The sequence below is a fragment of the Nyctereutes procyonoides genome, unplaced genomic scaffold (genome assembly GCF_905146905.1).
Source record: "Nyctereutes procyonoides isolate TBG_1078 unplaced genomic scaffold, NYPRO_anot_genome, whole genome shotgun sequence".
Classification (NCBI taxonomy): Eukaryota; Metazoa; Chordata; class Mammalia; order Carnivora; family Canidae; genus Nyctereutes; species Nyctereutes procyonoides.
In genome coordinates this window covers 5,833,019-5,853,149 of record NW_026575126.1, presented here as the reverse complement: position 1 = coordinate 5,853,149, position 20,131 = coordinate 5,833,019, and the positions used below count along the sequence as shown (strand labels likewise).

The following is a 20,131-nucleotide window of genomic DNA, read 5'->3' as shown; positions in this document are numbered from 1 at the left end:
GAACCTGATGTTCTTCACTGCGGATTACTTTTTGAAGTGGTGTTAAGCAGACCATCAATTATTCTGAGTAGAAAACCGAAGGACAAACCAACATTCAAATTATTTTTATTGCATTTCATGGCCTTGCTGGAATCGTACCCTTTACTGATTAGTTGAGATAAAAGGGGAGATGGAGGTTAGTGGAAATTAGTGAGCTTCGAAACCTTTTTTTTTTTTTCGAAACCTTTTTTAAAGGTGGTGAAGATACCTTCCTTCTGCATGCGAGCCCATTGCTTAAGAGGCAGATACTTGAGATAATATTCTTTTTATCTCACTAATTAAACATAAAGCTCGGCTGAAAGTGCTTTGGAGACGTGTGTCCTCATCAGCGGGGCTTGGCCCCCGTGGCAGTGTTTTAATTCAAGAAGGCCTAATTTAATTAGCGCCCTGCCACTGGGTCGGCTGCTGTGCTGCCTTGGACCTCTGGCCTGGGGAGAGATGTGCAACCCCTGCTCTTTTTATTTCTAGTTAGCCTCATAAAAGGTAGGGTGTCCAAGGAGGGAGAGGAACTTTGCTTCTCCATCATGTTTTGCATCCGGTGCTAATTGAGCCGAAGGTCCTGGACCACAGTCTGTTATTGCGGCGGCTGAGCGTTCGGCGGATCCTGGGGAAGGGATTGCAAGTGTCCACTGGCTCCTCTTTGCCCTGGTGGCTCTTGAAATATGGAAGGGAACCGATGAGGGGAAGCTCTCCAGGATGCAAGCTCCAGTGACCACACGGGATGCACAAGTAGGAAGGAGGAAGGCATTCAGATCCTGCTGGCGACGGCGCTCTCTCTCCTTGCCTCCCCTGCCCAGGGTGCTAATGAGGAGAGGAAAATGTGAAAGTCCTTGGCTTCCCTAATTGCCGTGCTTTGCCCTCCTAACTTTTTTGTTCCTGCTTATCATGGGGAGAGTCTTGCTCCTGTCAATCATTTCTGGCTCAGTCTGCCTAGAAAATAACAATGTGTTTTTTTTTATTTTTTTATTTTTTTGGAGCCTTGAGATTATTCCAGCCCCTTCTTTTCCATAATTAAAACAGGGAAAAAATGATGATGATTATATTTTTGGTTTTACTTTGCAGTAATGAGCCACAGCAATCAGAAAAGGTTTGTGTTTCTGGCCCCTGAAACTAACTTTCCCCAGGCTAATTCCCAGATTTTCTCCAGGACCGCAGGACTGCAGATTTGTGTGCTTTTACCACGATCCTAGCTGGTGGACATTTGCTACTTTTCCTCCACACAATGGAGGCAGGTACTGGGTAGTGAACAAATCGTGGATACTAGTGCGAGGCAAACCTAGCTTTGAAACTTGGTTCCATTCTATGCTCGCTCAGATTCATTACCCACTTGAGCAAGCAAGAAAAAAAAAATTCTCCCTTTCCAGAATTATTTGGAGAACTCAGTGGCATAATTGCATTTAAATTCACCTAAAACAGTTCCTGCCACATAATGGGTGTTCGATACACGTTTTCTTGCTATTTTTACTTAGCATCCCTCTTGTGGGGGGAATGCTTTTTGGTTCTTGTATTTGATTTAAAGGATTTGATTTCTCTTCTGATTTGATTTCGGGTATAAATAAGTCATCACCAAGGAAGACAAGCCTAAGGGCGCTGGATCTCGGCTCACTCTGCCTTAGAAGTGTCAGCTCAGAAGACGGCTGTTTGCAAAGGTGGGGTTTTAGGGACATTGATGGTTATTTTCACATGAGAGAAAACCGTCTCCACCCTCCTTATGCCCCCCTCTTGTACTACAGCTCTTTGGCTGCGTGGCGATATAACAGTAATGATCAAGAACAACATTTGGGAGCCCGGGTGGCTCAGTGGTTTAGCACCTGCCTTCAGTCCAGGGCGCGATCCTGGAGTCCTGGGATTGAGTCCCACGTCGGGCTCCCTGCATGGAGCCTGCTTCTCCCTCTGCCTGTGTCTCTGCCTCTCTCTCTCTCTCTGTGTGTGTGTCTCTCATGAATAAATAAATAAAATCTTAAAAAAAAAAGTGGCATACCTTTCTCATTAAAAAAACAAAAACAAAACAACAACATTTACAACAATACCAGCTATTGTGTGCCAGGAACTCTACAATGAACTTTATAGGATTTGTAATTCTTAGAGTAACGCTACAAGAGAAATGCTATTACTACCATCTTACAGAAAATAACCTGGAGCTCAGGTAGGTTAAGTGACTTGCCCAAGGTCACGCAGTTCCTGTAGGAGGTCTGAGTGAGTCCAAAGTCAGTGGTCACTGTTTTAGGGCAAGAAGGAAGGAAGAGAGGAAGGAAAGGAGGAAGGAAGGAAGGAAGGAAGGAAGGAAGGAAGGAAGGAAGGAAGGAGGGAGGGAAGGAAGGAAGGAAAGTTAGGGACGAAGAGAGGGAAAGAAAGAAGTCAAGGCTTTCATTTCAGATGGATTATCTAGCACTAGCCTTTTCTCCTACCGCCAGCACCCATTTTTTTTTCCCTCTTTCCCAGGGAAGTGTCAGCTTTGGAAATAATTTAACCCAAATAATCACTCTGTTGGAATAACTCTCTCCTGGTGCTGCTGTAATTTGGCTTACAATTATAGCTAATTGAACATCTTCGAAGTGAGCTCAGTGCTGCACGCGCACAGAAAAAAATGTAATGTGCTAAGCATGCAAAAACATGATCACAGAAGTTCGTTTTTACCAGCAGAAAAAGAAAGCAATTAGCGAGACATTTTTCAGCAAGGAGAAAAGACACACAGGCGCGCACACGAAAACCTCCTGATCTCAAGACAAACTCTAAGATGATCCTTAGGCCCCATTAGAGGTGCAGTAACGCCAAGGGTTTGTGAGCTACAGGTTGGCATCTGTGAAAAGGTTCCCCTTCTCAGGAATCAAGACACATTAGTCTCATTATTTGCAGATCCTGGACAAGAGCCAGAGGGAAGCGGTAACCTAAGGAGATACATGGTGGAGAGCGAAGGTCGTTAATTAAAGGAAACAAAGAGAGGGAGCCTCACGTATTTTTTCTAGAAAATCCCCCTCTCGAGGAGTGTTTCAAAAGGAAACTGTCCTTCCTCCGGATATGATCTCCGGTCCACGGGAAACTGGGAGGATGCCAGCTTTACCCCAGCCCGGGCCTGATCACACACGCAATCAGCATCACGCCTACCTACCATGACTAGTTTAGTTAAAAGTAGATATTCACTTATTTTTATTTTTTTGACTTTCTAATGTATTCCTTTCAACTCATAAAAGGATTAAGGCCTGAAGAACCCCAGGCTGGGTGCTGGCTCATTCCCTCAAGCAGCCCCAGCAGAGGCCTAGAGAGAGGGGGAGAGCCCTAGAGACAGGTGCTCTTTGGCCAGCCCCTTGCCAGAAGGCTTTATACCTGCACGGCCACTGCAGGCTCCTTGTTTCTGCTTCTTAGAAGGCCCCTTGGCAACCTGCTAGGTGGGAAAGAGCACCTATGACGCCAGAATAATGAGGTGGGGAAGCGAGAGGCCGGGGGAGAAGAAGAGTGAAGCTGAGTGGAGGTGTCATATGTTGGGTCTGCTGGGCTGGCACTGGGCTACCCCCTGCTGATCACAGGACCTTCGACTTTGGAACCACAAGTCCTAAGAAAAGGCTCGGAAGCGTTTTATTTATTTTTTATTTTTTATTTTTTATTTATTTATATATATTTTTGAAGCGTTTTAGAAGTGAGGCTGCTTGTCCTGATAGAAATTGCCCTCAAGAAACCTAATTTCTAACCAGTAGGGGGGAAAAGGGAGGATGGAGGTCACGGGGGTAGCTCACCAGAGGCCTGAATGGAGCAATCAGCACTTGCCCATTCCCTTGCCCTTGCATACGAGCCCGTATCACTCAGGACGAGAAAGCAGATTTGCCTAAGTCCAGTCCACGCCGGGTTCAATATTCCATCATTGCTCTTCAAGTCCTCAGTTGTCCTCTCAGGGTTTAGAGCAGTGGTTCTTGAGCTGGGGGCAGTTTTGTCCCCCCCCCACCCCCCGCCCCGGGCACATTTAGAAATGTCTGGAGACTTTCCAGGGGGGCTGTGACTGGCATGTGGGCGCAGAAGCCAGGATGCTGTAAACATCCCCCCGAGCCCAGGACGGCGCCCATGAAGATGGTCACCACCCCCAGCACATCGGCAGTGCTGAGATCTAGAAACTCTGACTTACAGGCTACCCCATACCCCATTTTCCTTTACTAATTTTTTTTTTCTCTTAAGGAGGTGAAAAGCAGTAATTATCACCCTGATTTTTCGTGGTTTCCTGCCTGTCTTTATTTTTTTTTCCCCAAGTCTGCATTTCAATGGCAAAACTTTTGTTTGGTGGAAGTAATCCTGTCTTCCTGGTTGGAATGAGCGTAGAGAGCAGATCCCCGCCCCCCCCAACTCTCTGCAGGTAAATGCTACCCCCCCCCCCGACATGCGGCTTGAACTCACAGCCCTGAGATCAAGGGTCACAGGATTTGCTGACTGAGCCAGCCAGGCGCCCCCAGATTGCTCATTTTTCGGAGGCCACTGGTGCCTCGGACAGCCTCCCCACGCCCTGCGCCAGACTCTGGTTCGCACAGCGGGTTTGCACTCGTGGGCCCGTGTCCTTACGTGAACCGATGGCATTTATGACACCTTGGTGCTAACAGCGACGAGGCCCCTAAACAAAGCACAGGGCGCTCGGCGTCATGTACAGGGAGGCTGAATGACTGAGCCCAACATTTTGCGAGCGTCCTGACCTGAAGGTCATCACCGACACGTCATAAAGAAGGTATAGGCAGAAGACGGCTTGTGGGAATGACAGGCGCTTCTGGATCCCTTTTGTGGACCAACAAAGAACCTTTAATCACAGAGCTGGGTGCTGGAGGTGACATAATAAGATGGGAAAATGAATAATATCCCCCCCCCCAAAAAAAAGCACATCAAACCCACAGTTCTCAAACACAAGTCCACAGAGCAGCGTGGCAAGCGCCCACCACGGACTCGGGCCCCATCCCCAAGCAACGATACCGATTTGTTCTTTCAGTTACAAAATCCAAACCAATTCTTTAAGGACCTTCCAGGTCTTGGTTCTTCCAGGTCTTGCGTGTCATTCCGTAGCCACGAATCCAAAGCCCGAGTTGCGGTGGGGAATTAGGACCAGAATGAACAATAATGGGGAGACCTTGGAGGGTAAAATATTATAATGGGACGCGAGCCTGCCCGGTTGGGAGGGAGAGCCGTCCGTAGGTCCCGGGGAGAGCCGTCCGTAGGTCCCGGGGAGAGCGTCCGTAGGTCCTCACCCCACGCGGTCAGCCACTGTCCTCACAGCGGCCTCTACTCCGGCAGGAATGAAGCTGCATCGGGCTCATGGGGTCGGACACGTAGCCTGCATCAGAGTAGACGCCCGCTGTCACCTACCGGCCCGTGTCCATCCTGCCCCTCTCTGTCCCCCCCCCCCCCAGTGCCCCACGGAGCTTCTCCCGGCTCCCGGAACACTCTGGGAAGACTTGCTGGCAGCAGCTGTGGAACGGAGGCAAAATGCAACATGCAAACCAGAGAGCTGAGACCAGAGGACCGCGGAGGGCGGGGGTGTGATGTGCACCGCAGTGGGCCATTGGGCCATAGCAGGGGGACGGTTGGAGAAGGTGGTGGGTCACGGTGGCGAGAACCATGGGCTTCCCTGGGTTTAAACCCTGGCTCCTCTACTTACTGGTTCTGTGGTTTGTGTCCACTTAACCTTTCTAGGCCTCAGTGTCTTCATCTACAAAAAGGATACCTGATCCAGAAGGTTGGGAACGTGCGGCAGACCATCCCTAGGGTGCGTGACACCGCCGGGGCGAAGCGGAGAAGGGGGGCTGGCATCGAGGACAGGGAAAGAGCCGCTCTCTATGGCAGGTGACCTCTGGTGAGGTCTTGTTTTGTTTTTGCTCCCTGAGCACCCGGGTCTTGAGTGCACCTCCATGCTTAGGCCTCGATACCAGCGGGATTCGATGCTCATTGAAGCCACGGCCCCGGCTGAGCCCAAGAAGGCAGCCCGAGGCCCAGGCCCAGGCCCAGGCCGCTGTCCTAGAGACCGCGGGCCGGGCGCCACCCGTTCCTCTGATGGCTGGCTGCGTTTTCAGAACGAGGGGAGGGGAGGCGGGCCCAGGTCACATGGGAGCAGGTGCCACGGGGGGGGGGGCGCCGAGGGGAGGGGAGGCGGGCCCAGGGCACATAGGAGCAGGTGCTGTGGGGGGGAGCCGAGAGGAGGGGAGGTGGGCCCAGGTCACATGGGAGCAGGTGCCACGGGGGCGGGGAGCTGAGGGGGGAGCCGAGGGGAGGGGAGGTGGGCCCAGGTCACATGGGAGCAGGTGCCACGGGGGCGGGGAGCTGAGGGGGGAGCCGAGGGGAGGGGAGGTGGGCCCAGGTCACATGGGAGCAGGTGCCACGGGGGGGGGTGCTGAGGGGAGGGGAGGTGGGCCCAGGGCACATGGGAGCAGGTGCCACGGGGGCGGGGAGCTGAGGGGGGAGCCGAGGGGAGGGGAGGTGGGCCCAGGGCACATGGGAGCAGGTGCCACGGGGGGGGAGCTGAGGGGGGAGCCGAGGGCAGGGGAGGTGGGCCCAGGGCACATGGGAGCAGGTGCCACGGGGGGGGGAGCTGAGGGGGGAGCCGAGGGGAGGGGAGGTGGGCCCAGGGCACATGGGAGCAGGTGCCATGGGGGGGGAGCTGAGGGGGGAGCCGAGGGGAGGGGAGGTGGGCCCAGGGCACATGGGAGCAGGTGCCACGGGGGGGGTGCTGAGGGGAGGGGAGGCGGGCCCAGGGCACATAGGAGCAGGTGCTGTGGCGGGGCGGGGGGGGGCTGAGGGGAGGGGAGGCGGGCCCAGGGCACATAGAAGCAGGTGCTGCGGGGGGGGGGTGGGGAGCCCAGGGGTGGCAGGATACACAGCGCTGAATCCCAATCTGGGGGAGCTTCCATGGAAGTCTTAGGGATCAGGCCCAGTGTTTCGTGGCTTGCAGCCTGACCCCGCACCTGGTCTCAGGCTGCAAGTGTTCGGCGCCGCGCTTAGGCTCCTCATCCACCTGCTAGGGCAGCAGGCAGTACAGGGCCCCGGCGCCCCTCTGCCTGTCCCCAGGGCATCGGGGGTCCCCACGGGGAGGCCTTGTCCCCCAGCATGGGTGGCTGACCTTCGGGGCTGGCCCATAGGGGGGTGATGTTTTTTATTGGCGCGTCGTTGCCAGAAGGGCCGGCACCTGTGTGGCCTCCCCACTTAGGAGGGACCCAAGAGAAATCGGACCACAGGCTTCCAGAAAAGCCTGAGCCATGGGCGCCCGCCTTGTTACTTGAGGGTGAGAGGCCTGCGGTAAAGAGAAAGTCGGGGTGTATGTAGTTCCATCTTCCTCCTCTAGCCCTGCTCTGGGGGCGGGGGCAGTTCCCCAAGGAGCTGTTTTGCCCCAGTTGGCTAATGCCATGAAAATGGAGAGCAATGGAAAGTTCTGTCTTTTCCAACCCCTGGGACGTTCCTAGGGGGAGATGGAGCTGTATCTCCTTTGCCTGTCGGGCCCTCCCTGCATCCTAACACCCGAGTGTTCTCTTCCACCTCTGGGACCCAGGGGTACAAGCGGAGGGAAACCCAGCTTCACTGCATCACCCCCGTCTCCTCCCTCTTGAGGAGTTCTGCTCCGGGTCTTAGTCCTCCAAGAAACAAGATCGATAATGAAATGCTTCATCTTGCAATGCTCCGTCCACCATGAAAGGAGAGACTTTTGGTCAAAGCACATGTTTCAGAGGATGCCCTGTATATCGTGGCTACATGGTCGCATCATCTGCAAAGGTCTGGAAAAACGGTATTGTCTCTATAAAAAAAAATGTGATGCTGTGACACCCAGAGCACATGTCCCCCAACCCGGGCTGCGGGACTGGCCATAGATTATGTTGTTAAGCTGCTGATGAAAGGCTCTCGACTGCATTCTAGACACGTCCTGGGAGTCAGAGCACAAAGTTTCCCTTCTTTAATGTCCCCCAAGTAGTTTGCCTGCATTTAGCCAGAACAATTTTTTTTTCTTCATTTCTTGAAGGCTCTCGAATGCCTTAGGTAATAACACTCGGCAAAATGAGGGGCATTGGTGGGGATCCCGAAGCTGAGGGCTTGCAGGGTCTATTGCCAGCTGAATCAGAGACCTGGAAACCCATCATCCAATTTATTCTTCCCCAAACCCCGGTTCTTGTAATAAATCTGATCTCTTCAACTGACATACATTTTTCTTTTTTCAGTTCTCCATATTGTCAAGGCAAGTTCTCATGAATAAATGAGCCCATTGTGCTAAAATTCCAATTAAATATAGAGCCTCTCAGGCTTAGAGGTTGGAAAAAGGACATTACAGGCCGAGCACATTAATATGGCAGCTGGTGCTAAGGGCGATTACCCATCCTCTGGCTTCCAGGGGCCTGCATAGGACTGTGTCAACTCTTTCCAAGAGCTTTCTTAATTCCTTTTAAAGTAGTCCTGTGCAAAACGGACGCCATCCATGGTACCTTCACCTCTGCTGCAGCTTGTTGAGGGGGGGGCTGGGTTTACGTTTTACCCTTGGGTGCTGGCTAAAGGGGAAGAGCTCCCCCCGGCAGGTGATGTCATTGCAGAAACTCATCTCCTGTTTCTCTCCTCCCCACGTACCTGCGATGAACTCAGCAAGGTGGCGACAGGGGGTTCGGAGCATCACAAGGTGCAGCCGATTGTTTGCATGAAGGAGAGTTGTACCTTTTTCCACGTGTGCACACACTCTGCTACGCTTGTACGAGCACAGCCTTAGGCACACGCGTTATTAAACTCAATGGTAAATGCAGAGTTTTGTGAGACTTAAGATCGAAGGTCGTACTTTTATAATATAGTAGTTTTTAAGCACCTGTCATTTCTAGTTATTATATGAAACAAAACCTTTTCTCCCCTGTTATCAGATACATAATGTCAGCTTCCTAGGGGCAGTTCCCTTAATCAACCTGAAGAATCTATATTCTCACCGTATTTGTCAACGGGCGAGGACTGGAGACCTCTCTTCATCTCCTCCAAAGACAGGCCTTGAGAGGAACACGGTCCGGCGCTGCAAAATCCACGACACACATGATTTCACACTAGGAAAAGCACAGTGGCGGTCTGCCAATCACATTTTCATAAAACACCATCTATTCACTCAGCAGAGGTCCCAGAAAACTGACAAAGTGATACAAAGGTGTTTTTATGCTACGCGTGACTAGTTGGGAAAGAGCTCCCAATTAGTTGGAGTAAGTCCGATCCAGGTGTGAGTCCTGGCTCTTCCAGGTAGGCTCCAAAAGTCCTGGCCCCCTTTCTCAGCCTCAGTTTATTCATCTCTAAAATGGGTAAAGTACATCAGTAATCTCCAGTTTGTTTTGATGATGATTAGATGTACCAAAAAGGAGCGTTGAATCGAAAACCTGAGTTAATACCATTGTAGGCCTTACTTAAAAGGAACTAACACATCCAGAACGCTATTATCTCGGTAATAATCCCTACCGAGAAACCACACGCCAAGAGATGCTGTTAATATCACACTGTGTTATCATGATGGTACATGGAAGAGATGGTGATGAGAGTATCTATCGTGTGATCCCTATGTATCAAGCATTGCCCTCTCTCATCTCGCTTAATCGTTACCATTACCAAATCATGTCTGTCATTTTACAGGTAAGAAGACTGGGGCTGGAGCAATTAAGTAGCTTGTCACACAGGTTTATAGTTGCATAAACCATATGCAACCGTAGGTGGTTGGCTCATCTATGGTTCAGACCCAAGGCTTTCAGGTTCCAAACCCAGTGTGCTTATCCACCGTTCAAGCGGGAAGTCCTTCCTGGTTCCCGACCCTCATGAATCCCGCTCTTCTTCCAACTTCTCCTAGTCTTTTACCACCCTGGTTAGTGGGGTTGCTTCCTTTTTTACCTCTTCAGGCTCAAAACCGGAAGCCACCTAAACCCTCACCCCAATATCAAATCACATCTGTCAGTTAATTATGTAAGTGTGGCCTCTCTCATGTCCCCGTCTCTCACCCGCACCTGAGCATCCTCCAGGAGGCTGCCCTAGTCACCCCTGGTACCGGCCTCACTGTGCGCACAGCAGAACTCTTACCTCCCCCGTCCCAAGCCAGTGCTCTCCTTCCCAGTCGCCAGCACCACAGCATTTAGTCACTGCGGCCAACAGTTTTAGAGTCACCCTTGGTGTCTGGTTCTCTCAATTCAAATCTCTTTAGCTCTGCCTCCAAAACGTAACCCTAATCAGCTCACCCCCTCTTGACTTTCAAGATCTAGGCCATATAATCTCTTTCTTGTTGGGGCCTCTGCGACTTGCCTCCTCACCCATCGTCCTGCTTTCACCCCCGTCCCCTTATAATCCATTCTCCATCTATTACCCAGAGAGATCTTTTCACAGTAGAAAGCCGATTTAGCCATTTGCCTACTTAAAACCTCCCCATGGCCTCCCAGTTCACCGACAGTAAAATGTACCCTAATGCTCTACCCTCACCTCCAAGGCCCTGGGTCCGACTACCTCAACCTCAACTCGTACCCTGTCCCCATCTTCTGCTAAGCACTTCCTTCTGTCCCTTGAGCCTTCCGAGCTCTTTCCTAATCCAGAGATTTTTGCATTTGTTAACTCGGCTTGGACTAAACTTCTTAATAAAATTGAATCCCGTTTCTCTGAGCCCTTGGCCCTGCTTTCACCCAAGCCTGGATCCCCCTGGCATTCAGACCTCGCTTATAACATCACTTCCTCAGAGAGGCTTTCCCTCACCACCATTCCCTGGCTTATTATCACTGTGTAGCTCATCACAACAATGTACTTCTTTCTTTTAGAACTACATAAAATTAAAAAAAAAAGGAACTACATAAAATCACCTTGCTTATCTATTTACTTACATATGCCTTCATGCAATGAGGTTGGAAACCTTGTCTATCTTATCTCCCTTACTCCCTGCTATATACTCAACACTGGTGCCTGGTACATAGGAGAAGCTCAAAAAATATATATAGTTTGAACAATTTAATTAATTAACAGGTCCTTAAAAAATGTCTGTCTCTTAAGTCACTCAATTCTCCCCTCCACAAGGTCTTCTGGTGACAAAAATCCTGCCAGGACACTCCCCTGTTCCCCACTGCAGTTCCTTAGGCCAAGGGTCCAAACTCTCTGGGGTCCACACCTACTTGTGTTCTGTGTGTATCTTATGTTCTACAATTCCTCAGCATCGTTTCCCCCCAAGTTCAAGCCGCACTAATAGACTTTGGATTTTCCAAAATATCTCGAATTTTCCTTCCTCCGTAGTTGTGACTGAGCTGCTCCCACTACTTGAATCCACTCGGGGACATCTTTATCCCTGAGGGGAAGCAATAAGAAGGAACATTCTGGTGCCAGAGTCCTTGAATTTGAATCCTGACTCTATTACTTACTAGCGATGGCCCCGGGCCTAAATTAATTAACTGTTCTTTGCCTCTGTTTATGCAACTGTAAAATAGGAATTATAACCAAACTTGGCTTATAAGGTGAATCAGGGGAACTAAAGAATTTACTAAGTTTAAAATACTTTGAAAAGTGTTGGCCCTCAGTAAATCTTACCTACTTTCATTATGAGTCAAGGTCCAACTCAAAGGCAATATTTCCTCAGAGTCTTCTTGGAAACTGCACTCGGAATTTCATACCCCCTAGTACTCCGTACTTCAAATACAGTGTTTATCGGAGTCTGCCTTGGTGTAGCATGATCTGTCTCTGTTTACTAGGAAACCACACTAAACAGAATATTCCTGGAGGTCAGAGACCCTGTCTGACATCTTTGGGCTTAGCCTGTACTTTGTAAATAGTTAAAACAATTAAAGTGCATAAAATAAAGTCATTACAAAAAGTTCATTTGGAGAAGTTAGATTTTTCTTAATTCTTTTTTTAATATTTTATTTATTTATTCATAAGAGAGACACACACACACACACACACAGAGAGAGAGAGAGAGAGAGAGAGAGAAAGAGAAAGAGAGGCAGAGACATAGGCAGAGGGAGAAGCAGGCTCCATGCAGGGAGCCCGATGTGGGACTCGATCCTGGGACTCCAGGATCACGGCCTGGGCCAAAGGCAGACGCTAAACCACTGAGCCACCCAGGGATCCCCAGATTTTTCTTAATTCTAATATAAATCCACACTGCTTAACTTACTTAGCTGCCTTAAAATGCATGTTTGGCCTCCCCCCTTTTTTTCTTTAAGATTTTATTTATTTGACACAGAGAGAGAGCACAAGCAGGGGGAGCAGCAGAGGGAGATGGAGAAGCAGACTCTCTGCTGAGCAGGGAGCCCGAGGTGGGGCTCGATCCCAGGACCCCAGGATCATGACCCGAGCAGAGGGCAGATGCTTAACTGACTGAGCCACTCAGGTGCCTCTGGCCTCACTTTCTTAAGGAATAAAGTGAAGTTGTGTCTTAGAGGAAAGCAAGGATTCAAAAGAAGTAAACATATTGACTTACCATGGGGCATGGTATTATCTCAACCACCATTAAGCGTCAAACCACACTCAGTTCTGGGCAACAGAATGCCATTCGAGTAATTTTTTTAGAATAAAAGTTACCCTTCCAATACCCTAAAATTTACCTACTAAGACCTCTTTAGCAGTCTCGCTTTCTAGGAAATGTGCTATACACAGTAGTCTTGGCAACAAGACTATAGGGAATAAATATTTTATCATCAAAAAGGCTATCTGGTTTCCTATGAATAAAAGCCCGTCTCCAAGCTGTCTTATTTATTCAGTTGCTGAATGCAATTCATGCCAGGGGCCTTAACCTCCCTGCCCAAGAGAGCCCGCATGGGCCGGCTGCGGACACTGTTCTAGGATGACAGACAGATGGAAGCTAAGCGCGCCCCGGGCAGACAAAGCAGAAGAAACCAGACCCTGATCAATGGGACTCGTTGTCCTCAACCCATGTGCGTCCAGACTTCAGCAGGAGTTTCACAGGAGCCCAGAGTTCAGGAGACACACCCGCAGGGCCTCCGTTTGCTGAAGTTGCGGTGGGTGAAGATAAGCATTTCCGGGGATGCCGCCGCCCCACGAATTCAATGAAAGTAAATGTGAACTAATGGCAGGTAAGAAAAGCACTCAGTTTTGCAGTGTTTCGGTATTTCTAGTCAACGAGGAGGCCTTCTTTATGCTAAAAGGGTGTTGCATATTATATACAGGCACATATATGAATGCTATAGGATAATGTACGGGTAATATCATGTATTTGTTTAATGGGGATGTAATGACGTTTTCTCCTTTACAGAGAATAACAGGCTCTTTATGTTCGCTTTTACACACGACCCCATCGTAGCGATACATTTTATTTTCGTACTAAAAGAGGGCTTCAGTCATTTTAGACTACCTAGTTCAAATTAGCTCCGTGGCGTAAATATAAAGACAGACGTAATCATCAGCCATTGTCTCTTACGGAGGTGCCCTGGTGGGTGAATAATTTATCCAAAATCAAGAGCAGAACTAGAAGCATATTTTCTGCTTTTCTTTTTTTTTTTTAAGATTTTATTTATTTGTTCATGAAAGACACAGAGAAAGAGAGAGGCAGAGACACAGGCAGAGGGAGAAGCAGGCTCCATGCAGGGAGCCTGACGTGGGACTCAATCCCGGGTCTACAGGATCAGGCCCTGGGCCCAAGGCAGATGCTAAACCGCTGAGCCACCCAGGGATTCCCCTTTTTTCTGCTTTTCAAACCAAGCTCTCTGCGTATAGACTACCTAGCAGATGGTTGGCTACTTAGGTCAGTCCATACTCAACTCCAAAGTATATAGTCTGCATTTTTGGGTGTGCCTGCCATCCAGACCGTGGTTTGTCGCACCAGTTAGCATGTTAACAGTCACCTGGTCTGTGAGTGGACTTCCACACCCTCAGCAAAGACAAGAATGTTCTAAACCAGGAGGCTATGTTGGCTGAAAGGAATGCAGAGAAAACGGTGCCCATGACAAGCGCGATAAGCAAAAAAGTATCATCCAAAGAGAAGTACATCAATATGTATGTAGGATTACAGAAGAGCTGTGACAAGTGGGGAAAGTGCTAGATCATAGAATACGCCCAAATGTTCTTCAGAGCAGGAGTCAGGCTGTCTATACACTGAATTAGGGGGTTCATGTACATTCTAGGCACAGCTCCAGAAAGGAATATTAAAACAGAGTTTTTTGTACACTCAAAAAAAAAAAAAAAAGAGAGAGACACCAAATGAACAGATTACTAGAAGCTACCATGGGTTCAATAAGAAAAAAAAAATGTTGAGCGTCTGCCTTGGGCTCAGGTCATGACCCCGGGGTCCCGGGATCTAGTCCCACGTCGGGCTCCCTGCATGGAGCCTGCTTCTCCCTCTGCCTGTGTCTCTGCCTGTCTCTCTCTCTCTCTCTCTCTGTGTCTCATGAATAAATAAAAAAATAATTTAAAAGATGTTAGGTTTGCTTTATTTCTTCATGTTGAGGATAAATTTAAATGGGAAATCCACAGGGGGAACACACGCCCGGATTCCCGCAGATCCTGGACAGAGTTTCTCCTGATTGCTCGTAAGAAAGAGGAGGAGATTCGTGTCAAATGACACGTGGTTAGATTGAATTGTCACTGGCTGAACCAGAGAAGAACTGACATAGACTTCAGGTAGGTGACATTCTTCAAAGGGGGGAGCCGAGCCTTAGATACGGGGAACGGTTAGAAGAAAATGAAGCTAGAATTGTCCTAAAATAGGCTGGACTGTTCCAGAAGGCGGTACTGTCCCATCCCATCCCTGGAGGTTTGCAAGGCATGGCTGGAGGGCCTCAGGCCTGGGGTAGGGGACTTGAGCGACGGGACATTCCAGCTCCTTCCATGCCCCACGCTCGGTGGCGCTCTGGGGAGTGTTCCCGGGTCTGTGAAGCTGGTTTTCACGTGTGGGCGAGGCGGGGAGGTGACATTTCTCGCCGAGGCGGCCGACTTTACCTTCCTTCTCTGTGGTGTCGGCCGTTGGGCCAGGGCCGAGGGCCTGCCACGCGAGCCCATCGCTTAAGGCCTGGCGTGACAGGCCGGTGCAAGGCCGGTGCCGGGGAGTCCGAGGCCGCTTCACGGGAGTCTTGATAGAATAATAAATTTGTAGAACATTCCTGTCATAGTGCCTGAGGGGTAGAGAAAGAACTCTCTGGAAAACACACAGTCGGGCAGCCCGGGTGGCTCAGCGGTTTGGCGCCCGCCTTCAGCCCAGGGCCTGGTCCTGGAGACCCGGGATCGAGTCCCCTGTCGGGCTCCCTGCGTGGGGCCTGCTTCTCCCTCTGCCTGTGTCTCTGCCTCTCTCTCTCTCTCTCTCTTTCTGTGTCTCTCATGAAAAAATAAATAAAATCTTAAAAAAAAAAAAAAAAAACCAACACTTAGCTCGTAATCCAGGCAGGGACACCGTCAAGCAAGGCCCAGGCGGAGCAGGACGAGTCCTGTCCAAAGGGGCTGCAGGGAGGCCGGTGCCGTGTCTCCAGGCCCCGGGACAAGTTCACAGGGGCCCGGGGGAGCCTCAGCACCGCCGGGGCCCGGCCTGCAGCCGTCGGGCCTGCTGGGGTTGCAGCCCCGAGTCCGGGCCTCGGCTGTGGGCCTTCATGCCTTCCCGGGACGCCCGCTGGCGCCGCAAATGCTTCTGACTGGATTACAGCCCAAAGAAGGCAGCGGGTGGGCGCCCAGCCCCACAGAGACCATGTGTACCCCCCACCCCTCACCCCTCCCAGGTGGGTTTGCAGCACCGGGGCCTTGCATCTGGAGCGTTCTCGCCAGTGCCCAGACAGAATCAGAGAGACCCAGGCCGTGGGGCTGGCCCACGATGATGGGAGGCGGTTTCTCGTGCCTGTGGGGGGCTCTGTCGCCGCACACTTCCTCTGAGGCCCGCCCGCAGGTGCTGGGGCAGGCCCGGAACGGATCTGGCCTCCCAGAGAAGTGACCTGCGTGACCTCCGGAGCTGGGGGAAGCAGGCCCGACGGCGGCCCGGGGGCCTCGCAGTCCCTGCTCCCTCTGCCCAGGCTCGCGGCCCTCAAGAGCAGCGCGTGGCAAGCCACTGGTCTCTCCCTGACGTGGCCGCGAGCTCCAGGCCGGGGTTCCCTGCCTGTGAAGACGGTCGCGACGCTCCTCGTGGAGAAATGCCCTTCACCGTCGTGCAGACGGGACCAGCTTTGTCCCGCCTCGGTTTGTGAGAGCTTCTAGACAATTCTTACCTTCCCCTCTCCCCCAAGGGCTTGCGCGTCCCCGGGCGGCGATGGCCAAACCTGAGACGGAACATGCTCAGCGTCCTAAGCCAGGTGCTTCCAACGGCCGCAGCTCTCTAAGCTGCCCGCACGGATTCATCTTCCTACATGTTGCACAGAAGACCATTAGGTTACTGGTGTGGTTAGAGACCTTCTTCCATCCGAGAGTTGGTCCAATTAGCTTTTACGCAGCTAAAGGTGCCCTCGGGTCCTGGTAACCTAGAAGGCTTAGCCACCTGGACTTTGCAAAGGCCACACCATCCCGAGGCCTCACAGCTTCGCAAAGATGCTTTGTGGTTTGTTAGGATTTCTTTCTTTTTCTTTTCTTTCTCTCTTTTTTGCCATCTGTCATAACGATGTTACTTATGAAAGAATATTAGCAGGGGGATCAATGGCCTATGCACCTGCATCGCCTTCCTCAAGGGGAACATATCCGAGTTAAAAGTCATTTCTTTCACTCAAAACGCAACACAGACAGGTAACATCGAACCAGAACCTAAGTCCTCTGACACTAATCTAGGGGACTAAGACCAAGAAAAGGTAGAGAAACAGCCTGCTTGATCCCTAATAGAGGTGTTTACACGAGGAAAATAAATGCTTTGCCATAGAAAAGGCTACTGGAGTCAGCTGGCTGTTCCTTTTGGCACTTAGCTGGAAACAAATAGATCTGTTTAAAACAGATCTGTCACCGGGGATAAAGGCCTTTCTATGCTTTGCAGCGTCTGGGTAGCCCACCTTTTCTCTGGCCGAGAGAGAAAGATGACGTTTCTAGTAGAAACGGGATCACCTTTGGCCTAACTTTGAAATAGTCCAGTCGGACTCTTAGGAATTAGCATTTGTTAATTTATCAGCTAAGTTCAACATATTTATTTATTCATGATTTCATCCTGGCTGTTTTCAGAACATCATTTTGTCTTTGTCGATATTCCCTACTTGATAACATCCTAAATTAAAACAAATTTATTGCTCCCATTACAGTGAATGGGCAATGGCCAAAATATTTAGTGGGGCTAGAGGTCAGAGCAAAACAGCCCTTTCAGGAACATCAAACCCATCTGCTTTCTTTCAATGGCAAATGTCCCCGGGCTATAAAAGGCCCGGAAGACTTGGCAATGGGTCACGGCTCCGCTGGAGCCATTAGGCAGACATCCAAGGTCTCGGGCTCCCCCATTTTTAAGAGAAAAAGCAATTAGGAAAAGAGTTATGAATAAGGAAAAATGCAGCAAGAATTGAAAGTTCCTTGATGGCTCATGCATTTTTAATGTCCTCAACAGTAACCTAACAAATACCACCACCTCTCAGGTTACCTGTACTCTAAGCAGGCGTAAGTGAGGAATTGTGCAATCCGGTAGGAGGTGCACTTTGCGCGCCTCGACTGCTAAAACTCAGGAACATCCTTTAAATATTAACGGCCAAAAACCTTTCTTATCCTACACTTTTTGCACTTACCTATCATTCCTCCCCCTCCCCCCCCCAAAAAAGGGAAAGTATTTCAAATATTAGAACTAGGAGATCTTGGGAGCATGACGGTCATAAAGCTCACCCCCGACTCCTCCATTTACTCAAGCTCCCATTTTACCGAGAAGGAGGTCGAGGCCTCGTGAAGTGAAACGACTTACCCAAGTTCATATACCAAGGTTGTGTAGTGAAGCCAGGAGCTACCCTGGAGGTCGAAAAGTCTAGTCTTTGATAATTTTTATTTCTCTCTCTCTCTCTCTCTCTCTCTCTCTCTCTCTCTTTATTTTAAGGAGAAAAGGGAAACAAAAACTTGTTGCATACCTGCTAAGCGTCAGGGACTCTGCTAGAGACCTCCCAGATCTCATTACGTTCGCTCCGTCTAACAACCCGTTTTACGCGTGTGGAAAAGGAGTCTGGGTCTTGTCCAGGATCACGCGGCTGTAATTCAAACGCAGGCCGGAGAGCACACGAATCAGCTGTTTTCCTTGACTGAATTAGCTCTAGGGAAGATTCCAAACTTACACCTCTGACCTGGTCTCTCTCCTTCTCTCCCTGGTTGATTATCAAGCACGACGCCAGGTGCCGTGCTAAGTGCTAGGAACCCAGATACGAGTGTGATGGACGTGGACGCTACCCTTTGGGGTAAACAGAAATGCAGACTTGTATCTTAGCAGAATCCTAAAATAAAGACCTTCTCTAGAGCCTAATATAATCATTTGGTTTCATCTACTCCCAGACTCTGTTCCAGCTTTGCCCTTTGTCTCAATAACGTTCTTTACAGCAAAAGCGTTGGATTCCGAAGCACACGTTGCATTTAGTTGTTCTGTTTCTTTAATTTCCTTCCATTGCAAACAGTTTCTCGGTCTTTTTTGACCCTGAACATTTTTGAAGAGCACAGGCCAGGAATTTTGCAGAATACCCCTGGGTTTGGTTCTACCTGAGGCTTACCCCTGGCTAGATTCCCGTCCTGTGCTTCGTGTTCTCTCCGTCGTAGCCCATCACATTGTCATCTGCCCCGCAATTGCGTTCCTCATTTTCATGACTTGATCAAGCTGGTGTCTGGCGGGACCCTCCACCACAGAACTACTCTCTTTGTAATAAATAAGTATTTTGTGGGGAGTTGTTGCGAGACTGTATAAATACCCCACATCTCAACCAAATCTCAAGATCTTCATCTATTTATATCCGTACGGATTTCAAGTTACTATTTTCCTCAACGGATTATAACGCTACTGTCATTATTTTGAAGCTGGAATCGTCTCGTGGTTGGCAAGCGGGGGCCCCTTTAAGCTGTCCCTCTGCTGTGTGCTCCTCTTTGGGGGTCTCTTTACTTTTCTCTTTGCCAGGCTTCTCTGGCACGCTTCTTGTCCCCCCTTGACACCTGCCCTGCTCCGGAACGGTGGAGGACAGTACCTGCAAACCAAGATCGGGGCGCTGGGCGCGTTCCTTGTGGAAGTGTCGCTGCCCCGGCCAGCCCTCTGGCGGAGCGGGCAAAGGTGATGAGCGGGCAGGTATACAGGTGCACGCGTGAGCACGCTCAGACCTCCCCTCCACCCACACATCACGAATCCGTGCCCTCTCTCCAGTCCATTCCCCCGTCGCAGCGTCCGTTCTACGTGTCTCCCTTTCCGCGTCTCTTCCCTGACGTTGGGAAACCTGCTCCCCGTCGTCCTTGGCACATTTACCCGTTTGATCCATGCCCCCAAGCGTGCCCCTCTCCGGGTGCCGTCACACGCCCGACCCTCGACACGGATGTGGACGTCCTCCTGTGCCCGACGTGGGCTCCCCTGCTGTCCCCACCCGCTCGTGCTCTGACTCAGCGCCCCGGCCTACTGCCCACCCATTTGCCCCAACAGGTGCCTCCTCACCCACCTTGGGCTCCGGCGCTGAGCTGTGCCCGACCTGATGGCCTCCCCACCCCGTGCGGGTCCCAGGCACCAGCACAGGCTGCCTGGCTACGCTTGGACCCTCCTCCCCACCCTGATGCTTCAACCTCCCCACACCAGGCCCCTCCCTGTAGCCTTCTCAACCCACGTGGAACCGCGGGGACCACCACCTCCCCACAGGAACACCCCCCCCGCAAGGGCTCCGACACGTCATGGGGGGGTCCCCTGCTTCCCCTCTCACGGATGCCCTCCCTGCCAGGCTTGGACGCTGACCTCGTGCCGGGTCTCCCACGTGGGTGCCTTCCTCACCGTGCCCGGGCTCCAGAATCTCGGCTGGGCGGCCGCACACCTTCCTTCGGCCTGGCCCAGCTCGGACACTGCGGGCCAGGCGCTGCCGCCCGTGCCGGCCACGTGGGCACTCTCTGCGCCCTGCTCGGACCCAGACATCCTGTTCCACGTCCCGGGAGCGCCCAGCCTTGCTCAGCCCTATCTGATGGCTTTCGGACCAAACCATTTAGAAGGAAAAGGGAAGGGACGGGGAGTAACCAGGACGAACTGTTCAGACTGTTAATCAGATCATCTCTGATGACGTCTCTG

General features: G+C 50.9%; 1 protein-coding gene across 1 annotated transcript in view; it reads right to left on the bottom strand.

The window, feature by feature from the left end:
* Nucleotides 1-4,858: 4,858 nt before the first annotated feature.
* Nucleotides 4,859-20,131, bottom strand: part of TNNI3K (TNNI3 interacting kinase) — a 289,215-nt gene continuing 273,942 nt past the window's right edge. The window contains 2 exon segments of the mRNA XM_055341198.1: nucleotides 4,859-5,338; nucleotides 8,949-9,028. Of these exon segments, the coding sequence (XP_055197173.1) occupies nucleotides 5,262-5,338; nucleotides 8,949-9,028 (157 nt within the window). The 3' untranslated portion in view covers nucleotides 4,859-5,261.